Source organism: Rhineura floridana, chromosome 3, assembly GCF_030035675.1.
Source record: "Rhineura floridana isolate rRhiFlo1 chromosome 3, rRhiFlo1.hap2, whole genome shotgun sequence".
In the NCBI taxonomy this organism is placed as follows: Eukaryota; Metazoa; Chordata; class Lepidosauria; order Squamata; family Rhineuridae; genus Rhineura; species Rhineura floridana.
The window spans coordinates 4,512,345-4,534,523 of NC_084482.1; the positions used below are offsets into that span (position 1 = coordinate 4,512,345).

Genomic DNA, 22,179 nt, shown 5'->3' on the forward strand with positions numbered 1-22,179 from the left:
TTGCAGTAGTCCAAATGCTAAGGTGTGTTTAATTTAGGTGTGTTTTGTAACTGTTCTGTTATTCATTTGGAGAGAAACCACAGCTTGGTGGCAAGATAGCACATGCTTTCCATTCAAAGAGTCCTGGGTTCAGTCGCTAGCATTTCCACTTAAAGGGTCTCTGTGAGCAGGAGACACTGGAGGGCTTCCCCTGGTAGAGCAGATGGGGGCTAGGTGGACTAATGGTCTGACACAGGACAAGGCAACTTCACATATTAATTCAAAATACAGCTGGATGACATGGCATAGCCACACAGTAGTCCTATGGTATCCCAATAGGGCAAAGGTCACACAGTACTGTTTGTCACCAGCGCGGCACAGCCATATGTTACGGCCCTGGAATGGGGAACCTGTGGCCATCTAGATGTGGACTAGAATTCCCAAGTTCCCCAACAAGTTATAAAAGGAGGAGAGTTGAAAAAGCCTTTTAGGAAACAATGTCCTTTGCTGAAGGAGGCCTTCCTCCAGATTCTCAGTATGTGAAATCTGATTCTGGTTCCTCCTGTGTTGTGGGAAAGACACTCTGCACATACTCAGATATACTCTTTATGTTGATTGCTTCATATGGTGTAGGGATGAAGCCAGCCATTGAGAACAGATCGTCCACCAGCCATGCTGTGGCCTGTCTCAAATAAAATAACCGTGTACTTTTTAATGGGCAGGCTGAAGTCCAAAAAATAACTTTACATTTTTGCTCTGTCTTTTCTAGCTGATTCCCTCACCTTTTTAGCCAGCTCTCTGTAGAACATGTGTTCTCTGCCTTTCTATGGAGCATGAGTTACTGAATGCTGTATCAATGTGATATTGTATACTGTGCAGTTGTTTTCTGGCCAAACCAGAGTATAGCTGTGCCTGAAACCTGCTGCTTTATTTTTTGGCTATATTAGAGCTGTGGAACCTGTGACCCTCTGTATGTTGTTGGACTCCATCTCCCATCATTCTCAGCCAGCATGGTCAATATTGGTCAAGGATTCTAGGAGTTGTAGTCCAACAACATATGGAAAGGCTACAGATTCATCATCCCCGTTTTAGAAACTGAGCCCTAAGGCTGTGGCCACATGTGTGTTTATGATTTCTCCTTCTCACACAAACTACCAGCACAGAAATTACATGTGCATGTGTTTGACAGGTTGGTGCATTCTGGTGGTAGGTGCCTGGGGTGGGAATGTCATCGCAGCTGCCTTGACACTGCAGGCAATGGAAGCTGAAGGCTGGTTTGCGGCCTACCAAAGGAAGATAATGACAGAGAAGGTGTGAGAAGTCACCAAACATTTATCTGATAAATATATATCCCACCCTTCAACACACAAGTGTTTTCAGAGGGGCTCACACATTTTTTTCTAAAGGTAAGAAACAAGAACATCATCATAAAATCTCATGCAACAATAAAATACAGGAGAAATAACAGCAAGTAAAAATAGAGCAGACAGAACACCTCTATAGTGATTTAAGAGGCCTAGAAGAATGAAAAGGTCTTCACCGGGCACCATCCCAACTGACAGCCCATCTCATTCCCCCTCCCTATTGTTGTTATATGCCTTCGAGTCGATTACGACTTATGGCGACCCTATGAATCTTTTTTGGATATATTCATAGGGTTTTCGTGAACCTTGCACTCTGGCCAACAGTTCACTCAAACTGTTGAGTGTAAGAGGTATTCAGAGGTGGTTTACCATTGCCTTCCTCTAAGCCTACTGTATGTTGTTGGACTCCAGTATTCCCGGTATTCCCAGGTGGTCTCCCATCCAAGTACTAACCAGGCCTGATCCTGCTTAGCTTCCGAGATCAGATGAGATCAGGCGTGTTCGGGGTAGTATGGCCGCAGATCTCCCCCTCCCTATAAGCCAGCATTTTCCAAATAGTTTGAATGTGGATTCTGCTTCTAAATTTAATTCTATCTTCTGCTCTCACTGCAGCCCACCAGCAGCCATCTGTTCCACAGGTGAGCACACGGAAATCTTTATGTGCAGTTGAGCATATGCAGCCTGCTACACATAGTGGGTGAGGGACAAGAGCTCCTTCACCCAGGGCAGGGCTTGCACAGCTTCTGACTCACCAAGGAAAATGCAGCCACTCAACCATGTAGCGTAGCCTGCTAGAACCTTTTAATCGCCACTTGATTCTGCTGATTGTACAAACTGGCCCTTAACACTAAGGCACGTTTGAGTGAACTGTTGGCCGGAGTGCAAGGTTTCACAAAAAGTAGATTCCCTACACATATCACATTTGGTATTGTAGCTGCAAGTTTAAGGGAAATTCCTGGCATGAAGCACTAGAGTTGGGCATAGCAGTGGTGGCTGGGATGGGGGAGGACGTGAAGTACCAGGGAGGGAGGGAGGGAGAGCTCTCAGAGCCCCATTATTGCACCTGAACTGAGATCACCCTGATGCCAGACCACCTCCTCCTCTTTGCTTTGGAGAGATTCCTGACCTACCAAGCCGAATGCAGTTCACCAGCAATGTAAGCTCCCTATGCATAAAATAATTGCATGTCTGGGAGAAGGCTAAGCTGAATACTTCTCCCAGATATGCTAGTTTGCTGTTTGCACGCAGCTTCCCCACCCTCCCCCACTCCCTCCTGGGGAAATTTCCAAAGATGCAATACCTGCAGCCTGAAGCAGCAAAGCCCACGAAAAGCTTCACTGCTCAACTCTTCAGCTTGTATACAAAGAGTGTCTCTATGACCTAAGAGAGCCAGACAACCCAACACTCATCTCACTCTCAGAGCCCCTGCCCAGCTAATCCAAATCTCTGCCATCCTGACCTGTGGGTGTGGGAGGCAGGAGGCGCCTGCGCTTGGGTTGCCTCCCATCCAGCATGCTATTAACAAGCCCATGGTTGTTTTATTTATTTATTTATTTATGTAATTTCTATACCGCTTTATATTATTTGGAAAACAAATCTCACAGCGGTTTACAACCTAGATTAAAACATGAACAAAACATCACAAAATATTAAAAGAAAACATTACAAATTCAAGCCAAATATAAAAAACACATTCAAAATAGCATAATTATCAGAAAAATAAAAGTATTCTCTTAAACATAAACATTATGAGTTAAGAATCAAATACAAAATACAAACTCCCAAAACAGCATCATTAGTTAATTAATTAAAACAACTATACTAGGAGCTACACCCCCCCAATAATCCCTCCCAAATATGTCAACAGTCCTCCATGTCTAAATCCCACTCTGATTCATTCCCACAAACCATACAGATAACTTCTCTTCAGCCAAACCACCATAAGGAACAAACACTTAGGCTACAAAAATACATAGCATCCAACGCAACCACTCCCTCCCCGTCTCTCACCCAGGTAAGGCCATACTCAATACCAGTTCAGTTTCTCATACTAAGTGGTATTGGGCATCTCTGAAGCATACAAAAACATGACAACCCACTCTGGGCCGCACATGCACAATTCAACTATAAACCAATAATACAACATCACTCTCTCTCTCTACTGGATAATACATTCAACGGTACAATATTAAAGGGGGTGATGCCCTCATGGAGACCCCAAAAGTTCTGCATTGCAGCAACCTTCATAGCTCATCTGTGGGCTGGGCGCAGTCAATTAGCAGCAGGTGTTTCCACTCTCCTCTGGAATTAGCAATAGCGTCTTGACTCCCAAAGTCTTCCTGAACAATATTTTTTCCCCGCTGCTCACAAGATCCTGCTGTTGATGCGCTGGGAAGGGAGGGGCAAAGAGCCACCATAGCTATTGTCCCAGTGATGGCGGTGGAGCTGAGGGTTGTGCAGACATCTGGCTACAGAGGAGAGAAACCACACAAATCAGTGAATGACAGATCACCCTTTGTTCTTCATAACCTTGGGTGTGGCAGCGATGAACATGTAGAATCTCAACAGTTCACACTCTTGGCACCCTCCATGTCTAGTTTGCATGCCGGCCACATGGAAGCATAGAGTAAAAAGGAATCTTAAAAGTTCATCTAATCCAACCCCCTTCTACTATTCAGGAAATCTACTACAGGTGGCCATCAAGCCTCTGCTTAGAACCCTCTAATGAAGAGGCAGTCTGTTCCACTCTCAGACAATTTATACCATCAGGGTACAGTCACATCGCCCATGCCTATGTATGTCCCCCTCAAAATTAACTCCTATTGAGTTCAATGTGGTTTATTCCCAAGTAAATGGAATTCCATAATTGTATGGAATTTATGTTTTTACCAGTGGCTTTTGTTTGTATTATTTTGATTGAGGAGATTGTTTTATTGATTGTTGTGTAAACTGCTTTGTGACCATGTATGGTGAAAAATGGCCTATAACTATTGGAAACAAAATAAATAAAAATAAAAAAGATTCGCCACAATCACTTACTGTCCACATATTTTCATCTGTGGCCCATTTAGCACAGTGGTTCCAGATGCCACTTTCTTGTAGTTATGTTTCACATAGCTCCAGCTAACATGTGGATGGATGAAATTACACAATTCCTGCCTGAGTGCTGCCTACTCCTCAGAGGAAGGTGATGGCGGGAGTAGAAGGTACCATGCCATTCCTCCACTTAAACGCTAACTGGGACAATGTAGAACTGACGCACAGGGAAACAGCCTGAATTTAACTATGGTAACTTGCAAGTAGGGCCAGGGACATGTCCAAAGTCTCTCTATTTTGTCACAGCACCCAATTCTTACTTGCCACGGGAAGCCAGGCTCTCAGAGTCCTCCTCCCAGCTATAGCATCCCTGCTCAACCGAGGTGTCTTCCCCATAATTCTCATTGTGTTTGGTTTCTTCTTGCACTGTTGGTGGGATGCAGCTGCCATCGGAGCTCCACCTGAAGAGATACACAGGGCTGTAAGGAATCCTGGATCCTAGCTCCCGCCTCCCCACCCAGCCAGACCGCTAGGAGTCACAGTACCCTTCTTTCCCCCACAAGGCCAGAACCTCAAGGCTAGACCAGCACATGTTCATCCTGCGCCGGGTGGGAATGTTGGGCAGTCCAGCAGCTTCATCATTGCCACCAACATTCACCTCATAGTGGGTTGGTCCATTAGTCATGTGGGAGAGGCTGACACTTGAGGGGTGCTGGAACCCCACAAGGCCATTCATCAGAGTCTTGTTCTCCTGGTCTTGTGAAGTCATAGCAGCAGGGACATGGCGGTCAGAGGCACTGCCGTGCAATGCCTCAGAGGGAGGAGAGGAGCCTAGACATATCTTGGAAACCAACAGTCTTTCTGCACAATCCATTGCTGCCCTCAGATTGCTTCACACATTACATGAACACTAAAGGCCTGCACTGAAGATCTGGCTTGTTATTTCAGATGAATGTGTGAACTTTGATCCCCCTCATCTCTTGATCTCTTGATCACTTGTAAATTATCTTTCTTCCTCAAATCCCCAGTTTCTCTTCCCTTCTGAGGCTCTTCCTTTGGCCTTCTCCTCTGCCTGCCTGGACTGCCTTCAAGTAGCTCCTGACTTATGGCTACCCTATGAATAGGGTTTTCATGGTAAGCGGCATTCAGAGCCCCTTCATTATTCTCCCTGGACCATTCTCAGAGGGCTAGTTCTTATTTGTAGTTCTGGGATACCAAACTGGTTTACCATTCTGACTTCCAGGACAAATTTCCACAACATCTAGAGGACACCATATTTGCCATCCTTGATGAAGGGCTTCCACCACAGAGGTGTTAACTCCTAGAACAATGCTACTTTACATCTGCAAAGAATTCCAACCCATGGCAGGTTTCAGTTTATAACGGTGAATTCAGGCTTTGTGCAATTCTAGATTATTGCTATCTCTGTAATTTGTGTAATGATCCACTGATTGCCCTAAAGCAGGGTTTTTCCTTCTCTAACAAGGTTTAATTTGAGATCAATTGGAGATGTGTATTGTCAAAACTTGGCACTAGGAAATTGGAAATAAATATAAGAGAGCAATTCTGAGCATGTTCAAAGTGTCATTCACTCATGAAAAGTGAGCCACACCCAACCTTTAAGGCTGGGAGAAGAAGGTGGCTTCTAGTTCAAAGGATACAGCCTGAGCTCCAGCATGCCTCCTTTGCTGAATTTAGACATTAATGTGCTGTGCTCCAAGAACTGGGAGGTGGGTGGTCAGAGCAAGGAACTTTCAGTGCTTCCCCCCTTAACCTGTAAGGTAGACAAAGTATAATAAAAGATCTTGCACTGCTTCTGATTTTCTTGGACACACCATGCAAATGGTGATGGTATGGTACATGCTTGTTGAATTTGGGGTCTCAGAAAAAATGCCTGAACTTCTGGAGCCAGTTCCGACAAGCTAGGAGCACATTAGGCATTACGGACAGAATTCTTATTCCCTTCCTCCAAATCTCTCACAACCTTTGCAGTTTCTACTCTTCTGCAATCCAAAGCAACATATTGTACACACATCTGCTCTCTTAGCAACTCAGTTGCAGCCTTTCCCACTTTGGGAACACAACAGGCGTGGAAAAGCAGGGAGAACTGGCTAATTGAAACATTTCTAATTTGCATTCCACTCTAAGCATTCTGGGAGAAAAGTTTTAAGAACCAGAAACCAGGATTTGCCTTTCAAAATAATTTGGTCTCCACCAATTTAGTCTGCAATTTTTTTAAAAAATCTGGTAATTATATACTCTTTGACTTTTATCATAACTTTAAACAGAATACAATTCTGGAAGGTCATACAGATATTTGGCATCAACTAGCTTGAATGGCAGTGGCATATCAAATTAAAACCGAGGGGAAAGAAAATACTATGTGGTGTCTTGCATTAAATCACCCAGCTCTAGCCAACATGAATGAATAATCAAGAATGATGGGACCTGTACTCCAACATCATCTGGAGGGTCACAGGTTCCCCACCCAAGTAGGGATGGAAAGATCTGCCAGTTTCTCTTCTCTCAATTTCTCATTGTGCCAATCTTAAATTCAGTCTTGCAACAATTTAAAATCCTCATGAAAATTCTTCAGCATTTTAGTGCATATGTTTCTAAACACAATTTTGAATGCAGTTTTAACACATTTTTGCAAGCAATTTATCCTAATATAATGCATTTTTGTATGTTATTTTTACTCAATATATGCATTTTTGTAACTATTGGTTGGTTGGAGAGCTGCATTGCAAAATTCAGGTAAGTGCAAATTTTGAAGGATGGCTGTGTTTCAGTTCTCATATTGTTTTTTTGGAAAATGCTAACCTGATAAATTCAGTTTTAAATGTGAACTGAATCAATTTTTTGTTCCATCGCTACGCCTGAGATACAGGCTTTGGCTAACCTCCTCTGCCCGTTATCTGGCCTCCTCTATGGGTTCCCTGGTAACTGCCTTGTTGTGGGAGAAATTAACTATTTTTGACATCCCACCCCATCTCTAAAAAATTCTTTCTCAGCCTGATATTTGGCAATAATTTTGCCTGTGAATGTGAAGCAAAATCTCCCCACCAACACTCCAGGGGACAATGTTTTTGGCTCTATGATAAGTATCCCATGATAATCAACACTCCATCCACATTTCTGCCCACCCTAATTAGGAGGCAAGAAGGAGACTTGGATCTCATTGTGCTGGTGAACCTATGTTTGGGCTGTACCATGCTTCATTAAAAATCTGCTTCGTTAAAAGAAAAAAAAATCCCAACAGATAGAAAACTAGTATATCTAAGAAGCAGTATTCAATGTTAGCGTTCTCCCTAACACGTATTCTCTGTGTTTGGAGGGAATGTTTTGATATGGAGTAGAGATGTGAAGGCCCAGAAAAAAACCCAGAAAAATTCTGTGGTGGGGGGACAACACTTTTTTCCACACAAAACAAAACAGAAAAAAAGTTTTTCCAAAATTTCCCAGTTTTTTTCCTGGGCCTTCACATCTTTAATATGGAAGAGCATTCAGTCATGTGATACAGGCACTCTTGGATGAGACCGATTATCTGGATCCATTTCAATCGGGTTTCAGGCCCGGTTTTAGTACGGAGACAGCCTTGGTCGCCCTGTATGATGACCTTTGTCGGGAGAAAGACAGAGGGAGTGTAACTCTGTTGATTGTCCTTGATCTTTCAGCGGCTTTTGATACCATCGACCATGGTATCCTTCTGGGGAGGCTTGCAGATTTGGGAGTTGGAGGTACTGCCTGGCAGTGGTTCCGCTCCTATCTGGCAGGTCGTCTCCAGAAAGCAGTGCTTGGGGAGCACTACTCGACACCCTGGGCGCTCCAATATGGAGTCCCGCAGGGATCAGTTCTGTCCCCCATGCTCTTTAACATCTATATGAAGCCGCTGGGTGCTGTCATCAGGAGTTTTGGAGTGCGTTCTCATCAGTACGCTGATGATACACAGCTCTACTTCTCCTTTTCATCTTCTTCAGGTGAGGCTGTCAAGGTCCTAAACCGATGCTTGGCCGCGATAATGGACTGGATGAGAGCGAACAAATTGAAGCTCAATCCAGACAAGACTGAGATGCTGTTAGTAAATGGATCCCCTGACCAGTTGGATGTTCGACCTGTTCTGGATGAAGTTACACTCCCCCTGAAGGAGCAGGTGCGCAGCTTGGGAGTCCTTCTGGACCCGTCCTTGTCACTTGAGGCGCAGGTGGCCTCGGTGGCATGGAGTGCTTTTTACTAACTTAGGCTGGTAGCCCAGCTACGCCCATATCTGGACAGGGAACATCTTGCTTCAGTTGTCCATGCTCTGGTAACCTCAAGATTGGACTACTGCAATGCACTATACGTGGGGCTGCCCTTGAAGACAGTTCGGAAACTGCATCTTGTGCAGAATGCAGCGGCCAGATTAATAACCGGGACCAAGCGGTCGGAACATGTGACACCGATTCTGGCCCGCTTGGACTGGCTGCCTATATGTTTCTGGGCCCGATTCAAGGTGCTGGTTTTAACCTATAAAGCCTTACACGGCACGGGCCCACAATACCTGGTGGAACGTCTCTCCCGATATGAACCTACCCGTACATTGCACTCAACATCGAAGGCCCTTCTCCGGGTGCCTACTCAGAAAGACGCCCGGAAGGCGACTACAAGAAAGAGGGCCTTCTCGGTAGCGGGCCCCAAACTATGGAACACCCTTCCTGACGAGGTACGCCTGGCGCCTACTTTACTATCTTTTCGGCGCCAGGTGAAAACCTTCCTCTTTGCCCAGGCATTTTAATATTTTTAGTATTTTAGTATTTGTATTTAATGTTTGTAAAGATAGTTATATGTTTCATCTTTTTTCTCTAATTACTTTTGATTTGTATTTAATATGGGTTTATTATGTTAATCTCACTTTTGTTGTATGTTTAAATTGTTGATTTGATGATCAGGTGGTTTTTAAATTGAATGTAAATATATATATATTTATCCAATGTACACCGCCCAGAGAGCCTTGCTATGGGCGGTATAAAAATTGAATTAAATAAATAAATAAAATCCTTCAATATGTGGAATTCAAGGTCGTACACTCCAGATACAGATTTCCCACCTCAAAGAAAACTAGGCCAAAGGCTCACCTTAGAAGTCACTGTCTGTTCCTCACATGCTGTTTCCTCAGCTTCCTCCTCTTCTTCCAGGTCACAGGACATTGCCTGGCGGATCTCAGGTCCCAGGTCTTGCAAACTTTTCAACCCAGCCTGAATGGGAGAGAAGCACCAGAACAACATAACAGAAGAACATAAGAAGAGCCTGCTGGATCAGGACAGTGGCCCATCTAGTCCAGCATACTGTTCTCACAGTGGACAACCAGTTGCCCTTGGGAGGCCCACAAGCAGGACCTGTGCACAAGAGCATCTCCCCTCCTGCAGTTTTCAGCAACTGGTATTCAGAAGCACACTGCCTCCAATTATGGAAGCACAGCAGAGCTATCATGGCTATTAATCATTGATAAGGTTATCCTCCAAGGATATTCATTAATAGGGCTAAGAGGCCCATACCAAAACAGGGAGACTCACCTGCAAGGCAGTAAAGTTGTTTGAAGATCCATCTGGTCCCATCATCCCCTTCTTCCGCTTATGGAATTTATGGAAGTAATCCTGGATCAGGAATGTGGCATAGAATTTTCCAACAGTGGCCTCTTCCTCTGGCCAAGGGAAGACATAAATGCACTCTTGTTTGGAATTTGTGGCTTATTTTGGAACATCCAATTTCCAGAAAGCCCCATTAATCAGGCAGGCTAGTTTTTAAAAGACAAAGGGTCCTGTGGCACCTTAGAAAACAAAGCTTTTATGGTGCTAATTTTGAAGTTGCCATAGGAGTCTGTGAGTGTTTGTCTGTCTCTCTGTCTCTGTCTCTGTCTCTGCAGTGGACTAATATGGATGCTCTTACAAATCTGAAGAAATCCTATTTTTCCAAAGATGACCTCCATCTTGCACCATTACTTTATTTTATCTGTGTATGCGATCATTTGCAAGATCCCTTTCTCCACCGCGGATCTCTTAAACTGGAAACAATCGATGGGCCCCTACAGGGAGAACCCAGAAGAGCTGCACAGAGTCATGTCTACGATTTGTCTTACTCATAAGCCGAGTTCGTCAGACATGCAGGCATTGCTGAATTCCTTTGTAACTCCAGAGGAGAAGAGAATGATTGTAGCTAAAGCTGGGGAGGAGGCGCGACGGCGGCATCCTCAAGAGGAGGTGGAGGAATATTGTCCGGAGAAAGAGCCACCGTGGGATCCTAATGTTAGAGTTGAGAGAGAGAGGTTGGAGGAATTTAGGGAGCTGATTTTAGAAGGAATTCAAAGTGCAGTTCTGAAGCAGAAAAACTTGGCTAAGTTTTATGAACTCCACCAGGGACCGGAGGAGGATCCGTCCTCATTTTATGGGAGGTTGTGTAAAACTGCCCGACAGTATACTGATCTGAATCCAGAAGAGGAGGATAATCAAAGACTGTTTAACACCCTGTTTATAGGGCAGGCTGCCCCCGACATTAGACGAAAGTTGCAAAAGGTGGACGGGGCTGGGGCTATGTCGATCAGTCAGTTGATTGAGATTGCTTACAAAGTATACACAAACAGAGACCAGGTGAAGAAAAAAGAGGAAAAAGAGAAAATGAGGACAAAGGCTTCTTTGCTGGCAGTGGCTTTGGTAGAACAGGGAGGGGTAAGAGGACGAGAGTGCACCCGAATGCGAGGAAGAGGTGCCAGTGTGGGATGTGGCGGGGGCCAAGGGGCCCCCCGGTTGGGCCCGAATCAATGTGCAATCTGCAAAAAAGAGGGCCATTGGTGCCGGGAATGCCCACAAAGGAAAGAGTTGGAAAGCTTACAAAAACAGGGGGAGAAATCCTTGATCATGTTGGAGGAGTCGGATCAGGAATGACGGGGACCGGGGGTTGAGGATATCCCCGTCTCCCCCAAAGAACCCCTGGTTAAAATGACAATAGGAGGGCAGGCAATGGACTTTTTGGTAGATAGTGGAGCAACTCATTCAGTTGTGACAAGTTGTAAAGGCCCATTGGGTAAATTTAAAGTTCCTGTTGTTGGGGCAACGGGCAGAAGAGCCTTGAAGCCTCTCATCCAGCTGATGGAATGCAAAATTGGGGAAAGACAAGTTTCTCACCAGTTTCTGTATATGCCTGAATGCCCTGTCCCCTCAATGGGTAGAGACCTGCTGTGTAAACCAGATCACTTTTACTGAGGACCGAATTACTATGAAAATCCCTGTGGAGGAGTCATGGGAAATGTCCTTATGCCTATTATTGGAACTAGGAAGCCCTGAAGAAGTGCCTTCTGCAGTGTTGGATGCTGTTGTGCCATGGGTGTGGTTCAAAGAGAGCCCTGGCTGAGCGAAGTGGGCAGTCCCAGTAAAGGTGGAGCTTAAGGCAGGGGTGACACACCCAAGGATGCCACAGTATCACATCAGACTCGAGGTGAGAAGGGGATTGGTGTCACTTATTGAGAAGTTTTTAAAGTATGGACTTATAAAGCCTTGCATTTCAAGTTTTAATACCCCAATCTTACCAGTGAAAAAGCCCCACAGTGATGAGTTTTGTTTTGTGCAGGATTTGAGGCAGGTGAACCGGATTACAGTCACAATTCACCCGACAGTGCCTAACCCCTATACTCTATTATCTACCTTGCCAGCCAAAGATTCCTGGTTCTCTGTAATTGACTTAAAGGACGCCTTTTTCTGCATACCCTTAGCAGAAGAAAGCCAGCCAATATTTGCCTTTGAGTGGGAAGACACAGAGACTGGAAGGAAAACGCAGCTAACTTGGGGAGTCCTGCCCCAAGGGTTCAAAAACAGCCCCACTCTTTTTGGTACCGCCTTGAGCAAAGATTTGAGTAAATGGGAAAAGGGGGACCAAGTCACCCTGCTGCAGTATATGGATGGCTTGCTCCTGAGCGCCCCCTATTGAGATGTTTGTCAGGAAGCAACCATAAGTTTGCTCAATTTTCTGGGCCAAGCCAGATACCGGGTGTCACAGAAGAAAGCCCAGGTTGTGATGGAAAAAGTTCGGTATTTGGGCTTCAATATCTCCCAAGGACAGAGAGCTTTGGGACCTGAGAGGAAGGAAGCTATATGCCGAATAGCAGCCCCAAAAACTAAGAAGCAGTTGAGAGGATTTTTGGGCATGGCAGGATTTTGTCGAGTATGGATACCAAATTTTGGACTTATGGCCAGATCCCTGTATGAAGCTACAAAGGGCCCTGAAGTAGTTCTGGAGTGAACTGCAGAGTGCAGGAAAAGCTTTGATGATGTCAAGAGGGCTTTGATGACAGCCCCGGCCCTAGGACTGCCGGATTTGGAAAAACAATTTGATCTGTTCATACATGAGAGACAAGGAGTGGCAAGTGGAGTATTGACTCAGCCATTTGGTACACAGCAACGTCCAGTGGCATATTTCTCCAAGCAGTTGGATCAGACCAGCAGGAGATGGCCAGCGTGTCTAAGAGCAGTAGTGGCAACAGCTTTCCTGGTGGAAGAGGCAAAGAAGTTGACTTTGGGACAATCCATGACTGTTTACACCCCGCATTCAGTTCTGATGGTGATGGATGCTAAGGGAGGGTCATGGCTCTCAGCCAGTCGATTGACAAAGTATCAGGCCCTGCTTCTCAACCAAGGGGATGTGAGGTTGGCTACTACAAATGTGTTTAACCCTGCCACTCTAATGCCTATAGAACAGGAGGAAGGACTTGTTCATGATTGCATCGCCACAATTGAAAGCGTTTATTCGAGCAGACCAGACTTGAAGGATCAACCCCTAGCAAATGCAGACCTGGAACTGTATACAGATGGAAGCAGTTTTATTGAGAACGGAGTGCGAAAGGCTGGTTATGCAGTGGTTACTTTATGGACTGTGCTGGAGGCTAAAGCCTTACCGAGCAATACATCAGCTCAGAAGGCAGAACTGATTGCCCTCACTAGAGCCTTGGAACTTGCAAAAGGACAGAGGGTTAATATCTATACAGACTCAAAATATGTTTTTGGAGTGTTGCAGGCCCATGGAGCTATATGGAAAGAGAGGGGTTTGTTAACCTCTGCAGGTAGTCCAATAAAGCATGGAATGGAGATTTTTACGCTCCTGGAGGCAGTAAACGACCCTACAGAAGTGGCAGTAATGCATTGTCGTGCCCACCAGAAGGGAGATCAGGATGTGGTGAAAGGAAATCAGAGAGCAGATGCTGCAGCTAAGAAAGCAGCCCGGAGAGAGACGGCAAAACAGATGGCTCTTGTCCCACAAGTGAAGTTACCATCAGAAACTCCAAAATATACCGAGAAGGAAGAAACACTGGCATCTAGATTAGGAGCTAAGGAGAAAGTTGATGGATGGTGGAGGGTCCCTACTGGTCAGATATTAGTACCAAAGACGATTCTAGTCCACTTGATTAATCAGTACCATAATGACACCCACATGGGAGCTGATGCAATGACCCAGAATTTACAGAGGATCCTGGTAGGACCTAAAATGCGAACTTTGGCAGAGCAAGCTTTTCATAGGTGTCCGATATGCTGTCAGAACAATCCAAAGATACAGCCTAAGCCTCCACTGGGGACAGGACGGCACGGAACATCAGCTGGCAAGTAGATTTTTCAGAATTACCAAGATCTCAATGGTACAAGTACCTATTGGTATTTGTGGACACCTTGACCGGATGGCCAGAAGCTTTTCCTTGTAGAACTAACCAAGCCAGAGAAGTAGTCAAATGGATGATGAAGGAAATAATTCCCAGATTCGGAGTGCCAGAAGGACTTACCTCAGACTGAGGACCTCATTTTGTAGCAGGAGTTATAACCTCTCTAGCCAAAGCTTTGGGGTTGAGATGGGATTTACACACGTCATGGAGACCCCAATCCAGCGGGCAAGTGGAAAAGATGAAACCAACTTTGAAAAGGCAATTGGCAAAGATTTGTCAGGAAGGGAATTTGAAGTGGCCAGATGCATTGCCCTTAGCATTGTTGAGAGTTAGGGTGACACCAAGGGCCAAGTTAGGAGTTAGCCCATTTGAACTTTTATATGGCAAACCATACCCAAGGAATCCAGTGGTGACGCAGGGTACCCAAATGCATGTAAAAGGGAGGTTGTGGGTACAGCAGTATTTGTCTTCTCTGTCGGCCATGTTATCTTCTCTCCACAGATACGTTCAAGACCGTTTGCCATTGCCATTGGAGGCGTCAGTCCATTCCTTTCAGCCGGAAGACCAGGTGTATATCAGGACGTGGAAGGACGAGCTGTTAAAGCCGAAGTGGAGGGGACCAGTGACGGTTTTACTCGCCACTTACGCAGTGGTGAAGGTACAAGATGTCAAGCCATGGATCCACTATACCCAAGTGAAGGCAGCCCCACCCGAACGAGAAGGACCCCCTGAGAATAACGCACTGGAAGCCATCACAAAAGGACAGCGGTGGACAGTAGAGCCTGTGGAGGACCTAAAGTTCCTGTTTAAAAAGCAAGCATGAGCAAAAAGTTTCAGTATGTTGTCTTTTTGGGACTGGTTTGGGGAAAGGTTATGGGGTACTTTTATAATCCCTATGAACAAAACCAGAATGTAGTGGATGTTTTTAGCAAAGGATGTTTTGAATACAAGCGTGTTTTGTTTGCAAGGGGGAGGTTCCATGGAAGACATCTTTAGAACATGTCTGTGGGCGGTGCCTACTAGCTCACACATTATTAAGAAATATACTCTGTTCAAGGAGTTTGAAGTGGATACAGGGTTTGACATCATGAGTCGATGGGGTAACCTCATCTATGAGAAAAGTAAGCACATGATTAGACTATGAATTAAAGGAACCACCCCAAATCCAACGGATTGTGTGGTGTTTGTGAATTGCACCTCTAAAGTCCCCCATTGTCTCAATCTGACTGAATCAAATCACAGGAATGGTCTAAATTGTACCAAGGTACACCAGGGAAGCTTCTTTTATGGACATATTCCCCTCCCTTCAGGTTGGTTCCTTGTATGTGGAAGTCAAGTGTTTTCTTATATAACAGCAAATTACACTGGAGGACCCTGTGCTATAGGGAGGCTGTCCCTAGCCTTGCCCACAAAGAAACAAAGAGAGGCTCATAAACAAGAAATACTGACCCTTGAAGAAAAAGGGCGAAGAAAGAGATCAGTAATACAGCTAACCCCAGAATGTAATTCAAATGTTAACCTGAAATCTGATAGTGAAATGATTGCAGCAGCATTCTTTACTCCAGGGGTAGCGGCAGCCATGAATTTTAACATGATCAAGAAAATGGCGTGCGCCATGGCCAAAGGTTTGAATTTCACTTCACAAGCGCTTAAGGATCTAGCCTCAGATGTTAAAAGCCTTAGAGAAGGAACCCTAGAGAATCGAGCTGCACTTGATTATTTGTTTCTGAGACTGAACATAGGGTGTGAAGCTGTCAAAGGGATGTGTTGCTTTAATCTGTCTGACCATTCTAAGCAAATAGAGGAAGACATTCAAGGGCTACAGCACCTAGTACGGAATATTGGGCAAGAAGCAGGAATGGATTTTTCATGGTTAACGTCGTGGCTTCCCAATTTCACTTGGTTAAGACAAATGTTTGTAATTCTTGTATTTTTAATTATAGTTGGTGTAATTATATGTCGTTGTGTACAATGCTTACCCTTTGCACTGCTGCTTTGCAGATATGTACGCCTAGAAACATGATGAGACAAAAGGTAATGATCTTGCAGCAACTAGCAGAAGGCCCAGTGGAGAGAAATCACAAAGAAGCTGAAGCATTCTTACGAATGGGCCAGATAAGTGAGAACTGCAAATCCATTAAATAATGGACTCGAGTCTCAAAGGGGGGATATGATGACTCAGGGCCAGCGTTTTTTAAGGGGGGAAAAAAGAGAAACTAAAATTTACAAGGCCTAGAGAAGTCACAAGCTTGCTGAAGTAAAATACGTGCTTATCAGTAAAATACGTGCTTGTAAGCTGCTGCTGTAATGGCTAACTGGAATGCAGATATGGGTGGAGAAATTAATGTGCCATGTGCATAAGAAGTGGAGGGCATAGTTAGAAGATCAACCAATGGAAAGGTGACAGGTTGGCATTAAGGGGCCAATTAGAATGTGTCATGAATTTTTGCTTGCAATGTATAAAAGTGTAGCACCCCCATAAGGGGTGTGCTTGTTTTGCGAATTATCGCCTTGCACCTCTTTCTGGCCAGAACGAAATAAATCTTGTTGGACCCTTCAACCTGGGTGTGGTCATTTGGCTGTACTGTGCACTGGGCAACGAACCCATTTGGGAGACAACACATTGAAATGCATTTAAATTAATTTTCCCAGTTCCCAGGCTATGGCCTGAAGGTACATAAGGCCAGCCCCCTGCTGAAGCTAAAGTGGGTCAGGTCTGGTCAGTGCCTGGATGGGAGACCACCTGGGAACCATATGTAAGCCGCCTGGGTTTCTATTATGAAAAGAAAGGCGGGGTATATATGTAATAAATAAGTAAATAATAAATATAATTAAGTGATTAATTACATAATTACACTAGTTTCAGCAACTGCATACAGCAACATAGATTTTAGCAGAAGCCAAACTGTAGTAGAACAGAAACAGTACTGAATGTGACAGACACAGAACAGGACAGAAATCACTGGCTCCTTATATCCTTCATGGTGTACAATGTATGCCATAAATTGCCACTAGTGCTGGGATAAGTCTCAGGAGATCAAGCAACTCATTTTACATGCATAGCCCCTTTGGACTCTCTGCCTTAGCTTTCTGAACGCATTTCCCATTGCACAGCCACTGACAAAACCCCTCTCCTTTTTCATTGCTGAAATCCACATCAAGATCTCCAGGCCCTGGAGTGCTGGTTCCTCAAACCCAGTCCCTTTCCCATCCCTATTACCCTCATCATTATGGTGACTTCTCTTTTATCATCACTAGTGCTTCAAGATGTCTTAGAATGCTTCCAAACCCCCAGGCAAGTTAGACAGCTATTATTGGGCTGCAAAATGTTAGAGCGCCAAGATGGCACTCAGGATTTTGGTGCTGCTTGGTCTTGACTGCTGAAGTTAATGTGTGTTGTGCTGTGTGTAGTTGTGTTGCTTAATTTTGTTTAAAAGCACCACCACAGCAAGCAGAGTAACAGCAGATGTTGAAATGCGAGTGTGCCAGCGTGTGCGTGCGTTTGCCTAAGAAAGCAGGCTTTTACCTTGCATCAGCATCACTGAGATTTAGTAAAATAAGAAAAGCTACTTTATTTATAGAAATACATTGTAGATAGAAAAGCATACCTAGTTCTAACTAACTAGCTAAATTGGAGGCATAACGCCCAGGTGTAGGAGTTAGCCCCATGCTTGGAGAGAGCAGAGACAAAGGAATGTCTCCTCTCTCCTGGACAGCCGGAGAAGAAAGGAGTGGAAAGGGCAGAAGGAGGAGGGGCAGGTAAGCTTCCCTAAAGACATCACAGTCTAGCAACAGAAGGAAGTCAGTCAGAGCATCACAGCTAAAAAAGGTAAACAAGCCTGTCCATCTATCTTCCCTCTGGAGCTTAAACAAAAGAACAAAACAGGAGTTGCTCTTGCCCCACTTCCAACACCCCTTCTCAACAAGTGTTTGGTTCAGTCCATGAGATTCATCTTGTCTTGCAGCTTGCAATGTCTGACTTTGCCCAACGTCTTCATGAGAGCATCTGCAGTCATGTCTTCTGTTGGACAATACTCCATCTTGAGCAGTCCTCTGTGGTAGGTGGGTGCTTCATGTCTATGTACTTGGTGTGTGAACTCACCCCTTCTGACTCCAAGAGTCTGTTGAATCCTTGCTTTCTTCCCAGTCCCTTTTGGTTGGCAAGCTGGTTCTTCAGCACAGGTATCCCACTGCTAACACCACATCTGGCTTGGTAACAGTTCTCATATACAGGCTTTTCTTTAGCATTTGGCTTCTTCTTGAATTTCCTCTTATAGCCTGCAGCTTTCCTTCCTTGAGGAAGCTTGGTTGGTGTCCAAGTTTTATTTTGGTGTAGAGATTCCAGCTCTTCCTTGGCTGGCTGCCTCCACCTCTCAGCTTAGGCTTTAGGTAAGGCATCAATCTCTTTCCAGGTCTCTGGTTCTGGAAGTTCATCTCTTACGAGGTAAGCAAGTCTCTCTGGTGGTACACCTCTTTTGGTGCGCTCAGAGCGTCTGGGTGGTGGCGCTGCAGCTGCCCCTTCTGGCTCTGATGCCTGTTGTGGCTCAGTTGCCTCTTCTGGTTCAGACTCCTCACCTTCCTCTGCAGGTAGATTGTTATACTTTCTGTGGTGGAAGAATAACTCAGATTCTTCTTCCATTTTGCTGTCATCTGTTTGGCGTGGCGCCCCTTCTGGTCGGTGTGCTATTTCATCAAAATAGACAGCTCTGCATACTTCAACTGTGCCAGTTTGGGAATCTATTACTCTGTATCCCTTTTTCGTTGGAGAATATCCAATAAAAATCACTTACCTGGCAGTGTTGTCAAGTTTGGATCTCATTTCCTTTGGGATGTGCACAAAAGCCTTGCAACCAAATACACGAAGGTGTGACATACCTGGTATCCTGTCATGCCACAGTTCAAATGGTGTTTTGTTGGTTGCAGATGTAGGAAGTCAGTTCTGCAGGTAAGCGGCAGTAACCGCAGCTTCTCCCCAGTACCCCTTTGGTAACTGCGCATCCTCCAACAAGTAACGAACCATTTGTTCAAGAGTCCAGTTCATGTGTGCTGCAACCCCATTTTGCTCTGGGTTGGAGACAACTGTAGTCTGGTGCTCTAGGCTTTCCTCGCGGAGAAAGTCTTGCATAACTCCCCTCCACTGTCAGATCTTATGATCTGTGGCTTTCTGCCAAATTTGTTGGACACAATTCTAACATAGTCCTTCAGTTTTTGAAGTACTTGACTTTTCTCCCTTATCAGATACATTGTAGTATATCTGGAGTAGTCATCTATAAAAGTCAGCATGTATAAATTTCCACCTTGGGAGGGCATTCTCATTGGCCCACATAGATCTGTGTGAATTAACTCTAGAGGCCTTTTGGTTTTCCTCTCACTTTTCTTAGGAACTTTTGGCTTCACGTTTTTAGTTTTGATACAGCACTCGCAAGTCTATGTACAATTGCACTGTTTCATCTTAATGCCTCTTGCCAGATTCTCTTTTTCAAGGGCAGTAATTCTAGCTAAACTGGCATGTCCCATCCTTCTATGCCAGGTATGTAAGCATTGAAAATCATTGGTTTCCTTGACCACATTTGCATGCGTAGTTTCCAAGCAATCAAGAATTAAAAGTCCATTTTTCACTTTTGCAGTGCAGCTTATTACTCCCTTACTTAGAACATGGCAGAATTCTCCACTCATATGGAGCTCACCTCAAAAGTCTAATATTCTGGTAACACTGATTAAATTGTCTTTAAAATCTGGAATGTATAAACAGTTTTTCAGTTCCACCAATGTCTGTCCATCTGGCACTTTACATAATAATTCCACTGTCCTTATTCCTTCAGAGAAAATTTCCTCTCCAGCCGCTGTCAGTATCTTTTGCTTGTGATTTTCAAAACTTTTAAACAGGTTCCTATCGATTATTATATGTGAGGTGGATCCTGAGTCAATTAAAAATCTGCTTTTACAGTCACTCTTGCCTTGCTGAGGCACATAGAAGCTAAAATCCTCTGTTTCCGCCTTTCTCTGCCTTTGTTTAAAGACTGTTTGCCTGGGGGCTTCTCTGACTTCAGCTGGCCGTTTGAAGTCAGGCCTTGCTCTCATCTGCCCTGTTGAGATTTTGGGGCTCACAAACCCATCTTCTTCCACAAATCTATTTTCCTGTCTTTATGAATCTCACTCAGGGAAATGTGTTCTGAGTTACTTTTGCTCTACAATTTTACAGCCAGCACACACTGACACCTTAGTGAAGGCCACTTTCACTTGCTATCCTATGTTATGGCTTCAAGCCTTCTGGCAAAGAAAACACTGATGACGCGCAAAGCAGTCTGAATGCAAGGCTGAAGCAGGGGGACTTAAAAACTACTGTAGAGTATACTCAAAGAGCAATTTGAAACTATTGTAACTGGAACTTAGCCAGCAAGTGTGAATGATGGAGTGTGCCATATATGGTGTGTTTCTCCAACCTCAGTGCCTGAGGGTATAAGAAACCCGTATCTAATGTCTATTGCTGGTCAACCCCACTCATCTTGCTGATGGGTGTGAGTGCTCTTTCTTCTTAAAATAAAACATGTTTTTGTAGTTTTACTCCTGGGCTGCTGTCTGGTGTTTATACTAATGACCAGAGCGAGAGACGGACCGGCTTATCTTACAACAGCCCCCTATCGCAATTTATTTGAAAATGATTTGGAGAGCCACATGTGAAACACAGATCCCACCTGTCTTGACTCTTTTGTGGATTGAGTTGATGACTCATCTGGCTACCTTTTGTCTGTTTGTTTCTCCCCACAGTGAGGTTTACTTGCTCAGAGACAGCCTGCATTTCCTACTTTTCCCTAAAGTCCTGGTCTTTCAAATACGATATAAGCTGATTCAAGCTTTGTTCAGAATTCTCTAGTACACAGCAAATTAATTTATGATCCTGATTGAGAGCTTAAAAGCAATGCCTTTTTCATATCCTCTTCTAATAATTTTCCACACCTTTCAAGTCTAGCAAGAAGGCTTGTAAAATTCTCTGTTTACTTAGACTGCCTCTTTCATTAGTTTCTTTCAGGGAAAACAACTCTTTGTACAGAAACATAATGTGGCTCTTTGTTTTCTTGTTATAGACTCCCTGCAGCTTTTCATAAAATTCCTTTACACTGTTGCAGCCTGTACAAAGATTCAGTGCTTCATCTGATATAGCAGAAATAAGCAGAGATTTTGCCTTTGCATGCTTACGTATCCATGAAGGCATTGCGTTTGATGGTTCAGGATCAGTCAGGATTCCTTCCAAACCTTCTCCACCAAGCAGGGCTCTGAACCTTAGATCCCACAGATTGAAGTTATCTTTTTCCAGCCTTGGAACACGTCTCTCGAGCGAAGATACTTCAGCCATCTTTTCTATCTTTGTTCTGCTTTCCTTTCTAACTTAAAGTCCCCCTTGTAAATTACGCACAAGCACTTTTAGCTTCAGCTACAGCTTGCATTCACCTTAGTTTGCTGGGCCTATAACCCTTGTTGCACTGTGTGTAGTTGTGTTGCTTAATTTTGTTTAAAAGCAGCACCACAGCAAAGTAACAGCAGATGTTGAAACGCGAGTGTGCCAGCGTGTGCGTGTGTTTGCCTAAGAAAGCAGGCTTTTACCTTGCATCAGCATCACTGACACTTGAGATTTAGTAAAATAAGAAAAGCTACTTTATTTATAGAAATACATTGTAGATAGAAAAGCATACCTAGTTCTAACTAACTAGCTAAGTTGGAGGCATAAGTTGGAGGTGTGGGAGTCAGCCCCATGCTCGGAGAGAGCAGAGACAAAGGAATGTCTCCTCTCTCCTGGACAGCTGGAGAACAAAGGAATGGAAAGGGCAGAAGGAAGAGGGGCAGGTAAGCTTCCCTAAAAATGTCACAGTCTAGCGACAGAAGGAAGTCAGTCAGAGCACCACAGGAAAAAAGGTAAACAAGCCTGTCCATCACAAGCCTGTCCATCTGGAGGACCCTAGCTCTATCTTCCCTCTGGAGCTTAAACAACAGAACAAAACAGGAGTTGCTCTTGCCCCACTTCCAACAATGTGGAAGTAATGCTGGGTTGGGAATAAGCAGGAATATTTATTTATTTATTTATTTTATTAAATTTATATACCGCCCCATAGCCGAAGCTCTCTGGGC

General features: G+C 44.4%; 1 protein-coding gene and 1 pseudogene across 1 annotated transcript; both read right to left on the bottom strand.

The window, feature by feature from the left end:
• Positions 1–1,745: 1,745 nt before the first annotated feature.
• LOC133382503 (5S ribosomal RNA) lies at positions 1,746–1,866 on the bottom strand (annotated as a pseudogene).
• Positions 1,867–4,757: 2,891 nt separating this feature from the next.
• On the bottom strand, positions 4,758–10,043 carry LOC133379201 (voltage-dependent L-type calcium channel subunit alpha-1F-like). Its single transcript, XM_061613982.1, has 3 exons — positions 9,932–10,043; positions 9,494–9,613; positions 4,758–4,840 (listed from the first exon to the last, which is right to left on the bottom strand). The coding sequence occupies exons 1-3, from the start codon at positions 9,974–9,976 to the stop codon at positions 4,781–4,783; spliced, it is 225 nt and encodes a 74-aa protein (XP_061469966.1). The 5' UTR covers positions 9,977–10,043; the 3' UTR covers positions 4,758–4,780.
• Positions 10,044–22,179: the final 12,136 nt, after the last annotated feature.

Excerpts from the sequence above, each read along its gene's own strand:
- LOC133379201 (XM_061613982.1), bottom strand. The coding sequence starts at position 9,976 with ATGATGGGACCAGATGGATCTTCAAACAACTTTACTGCCTTGCAG. Across the intron at positions 9,614-9,931 it reads ACAACTTTACTGCCTTGCAG|GCTGGGTTGAAAAGTTTGCA; the intron begins GTGAGTCTCCCT and ends TCTCCCATTCAG. Across the intron at positions 4,841-9,493 it reads AACAGACAGTGACTTCTAAG|GTGGAGCTCCGATGGCAGCT; the intron begins GTGAGCCTTTGG and ends GTATCTCTTCAG.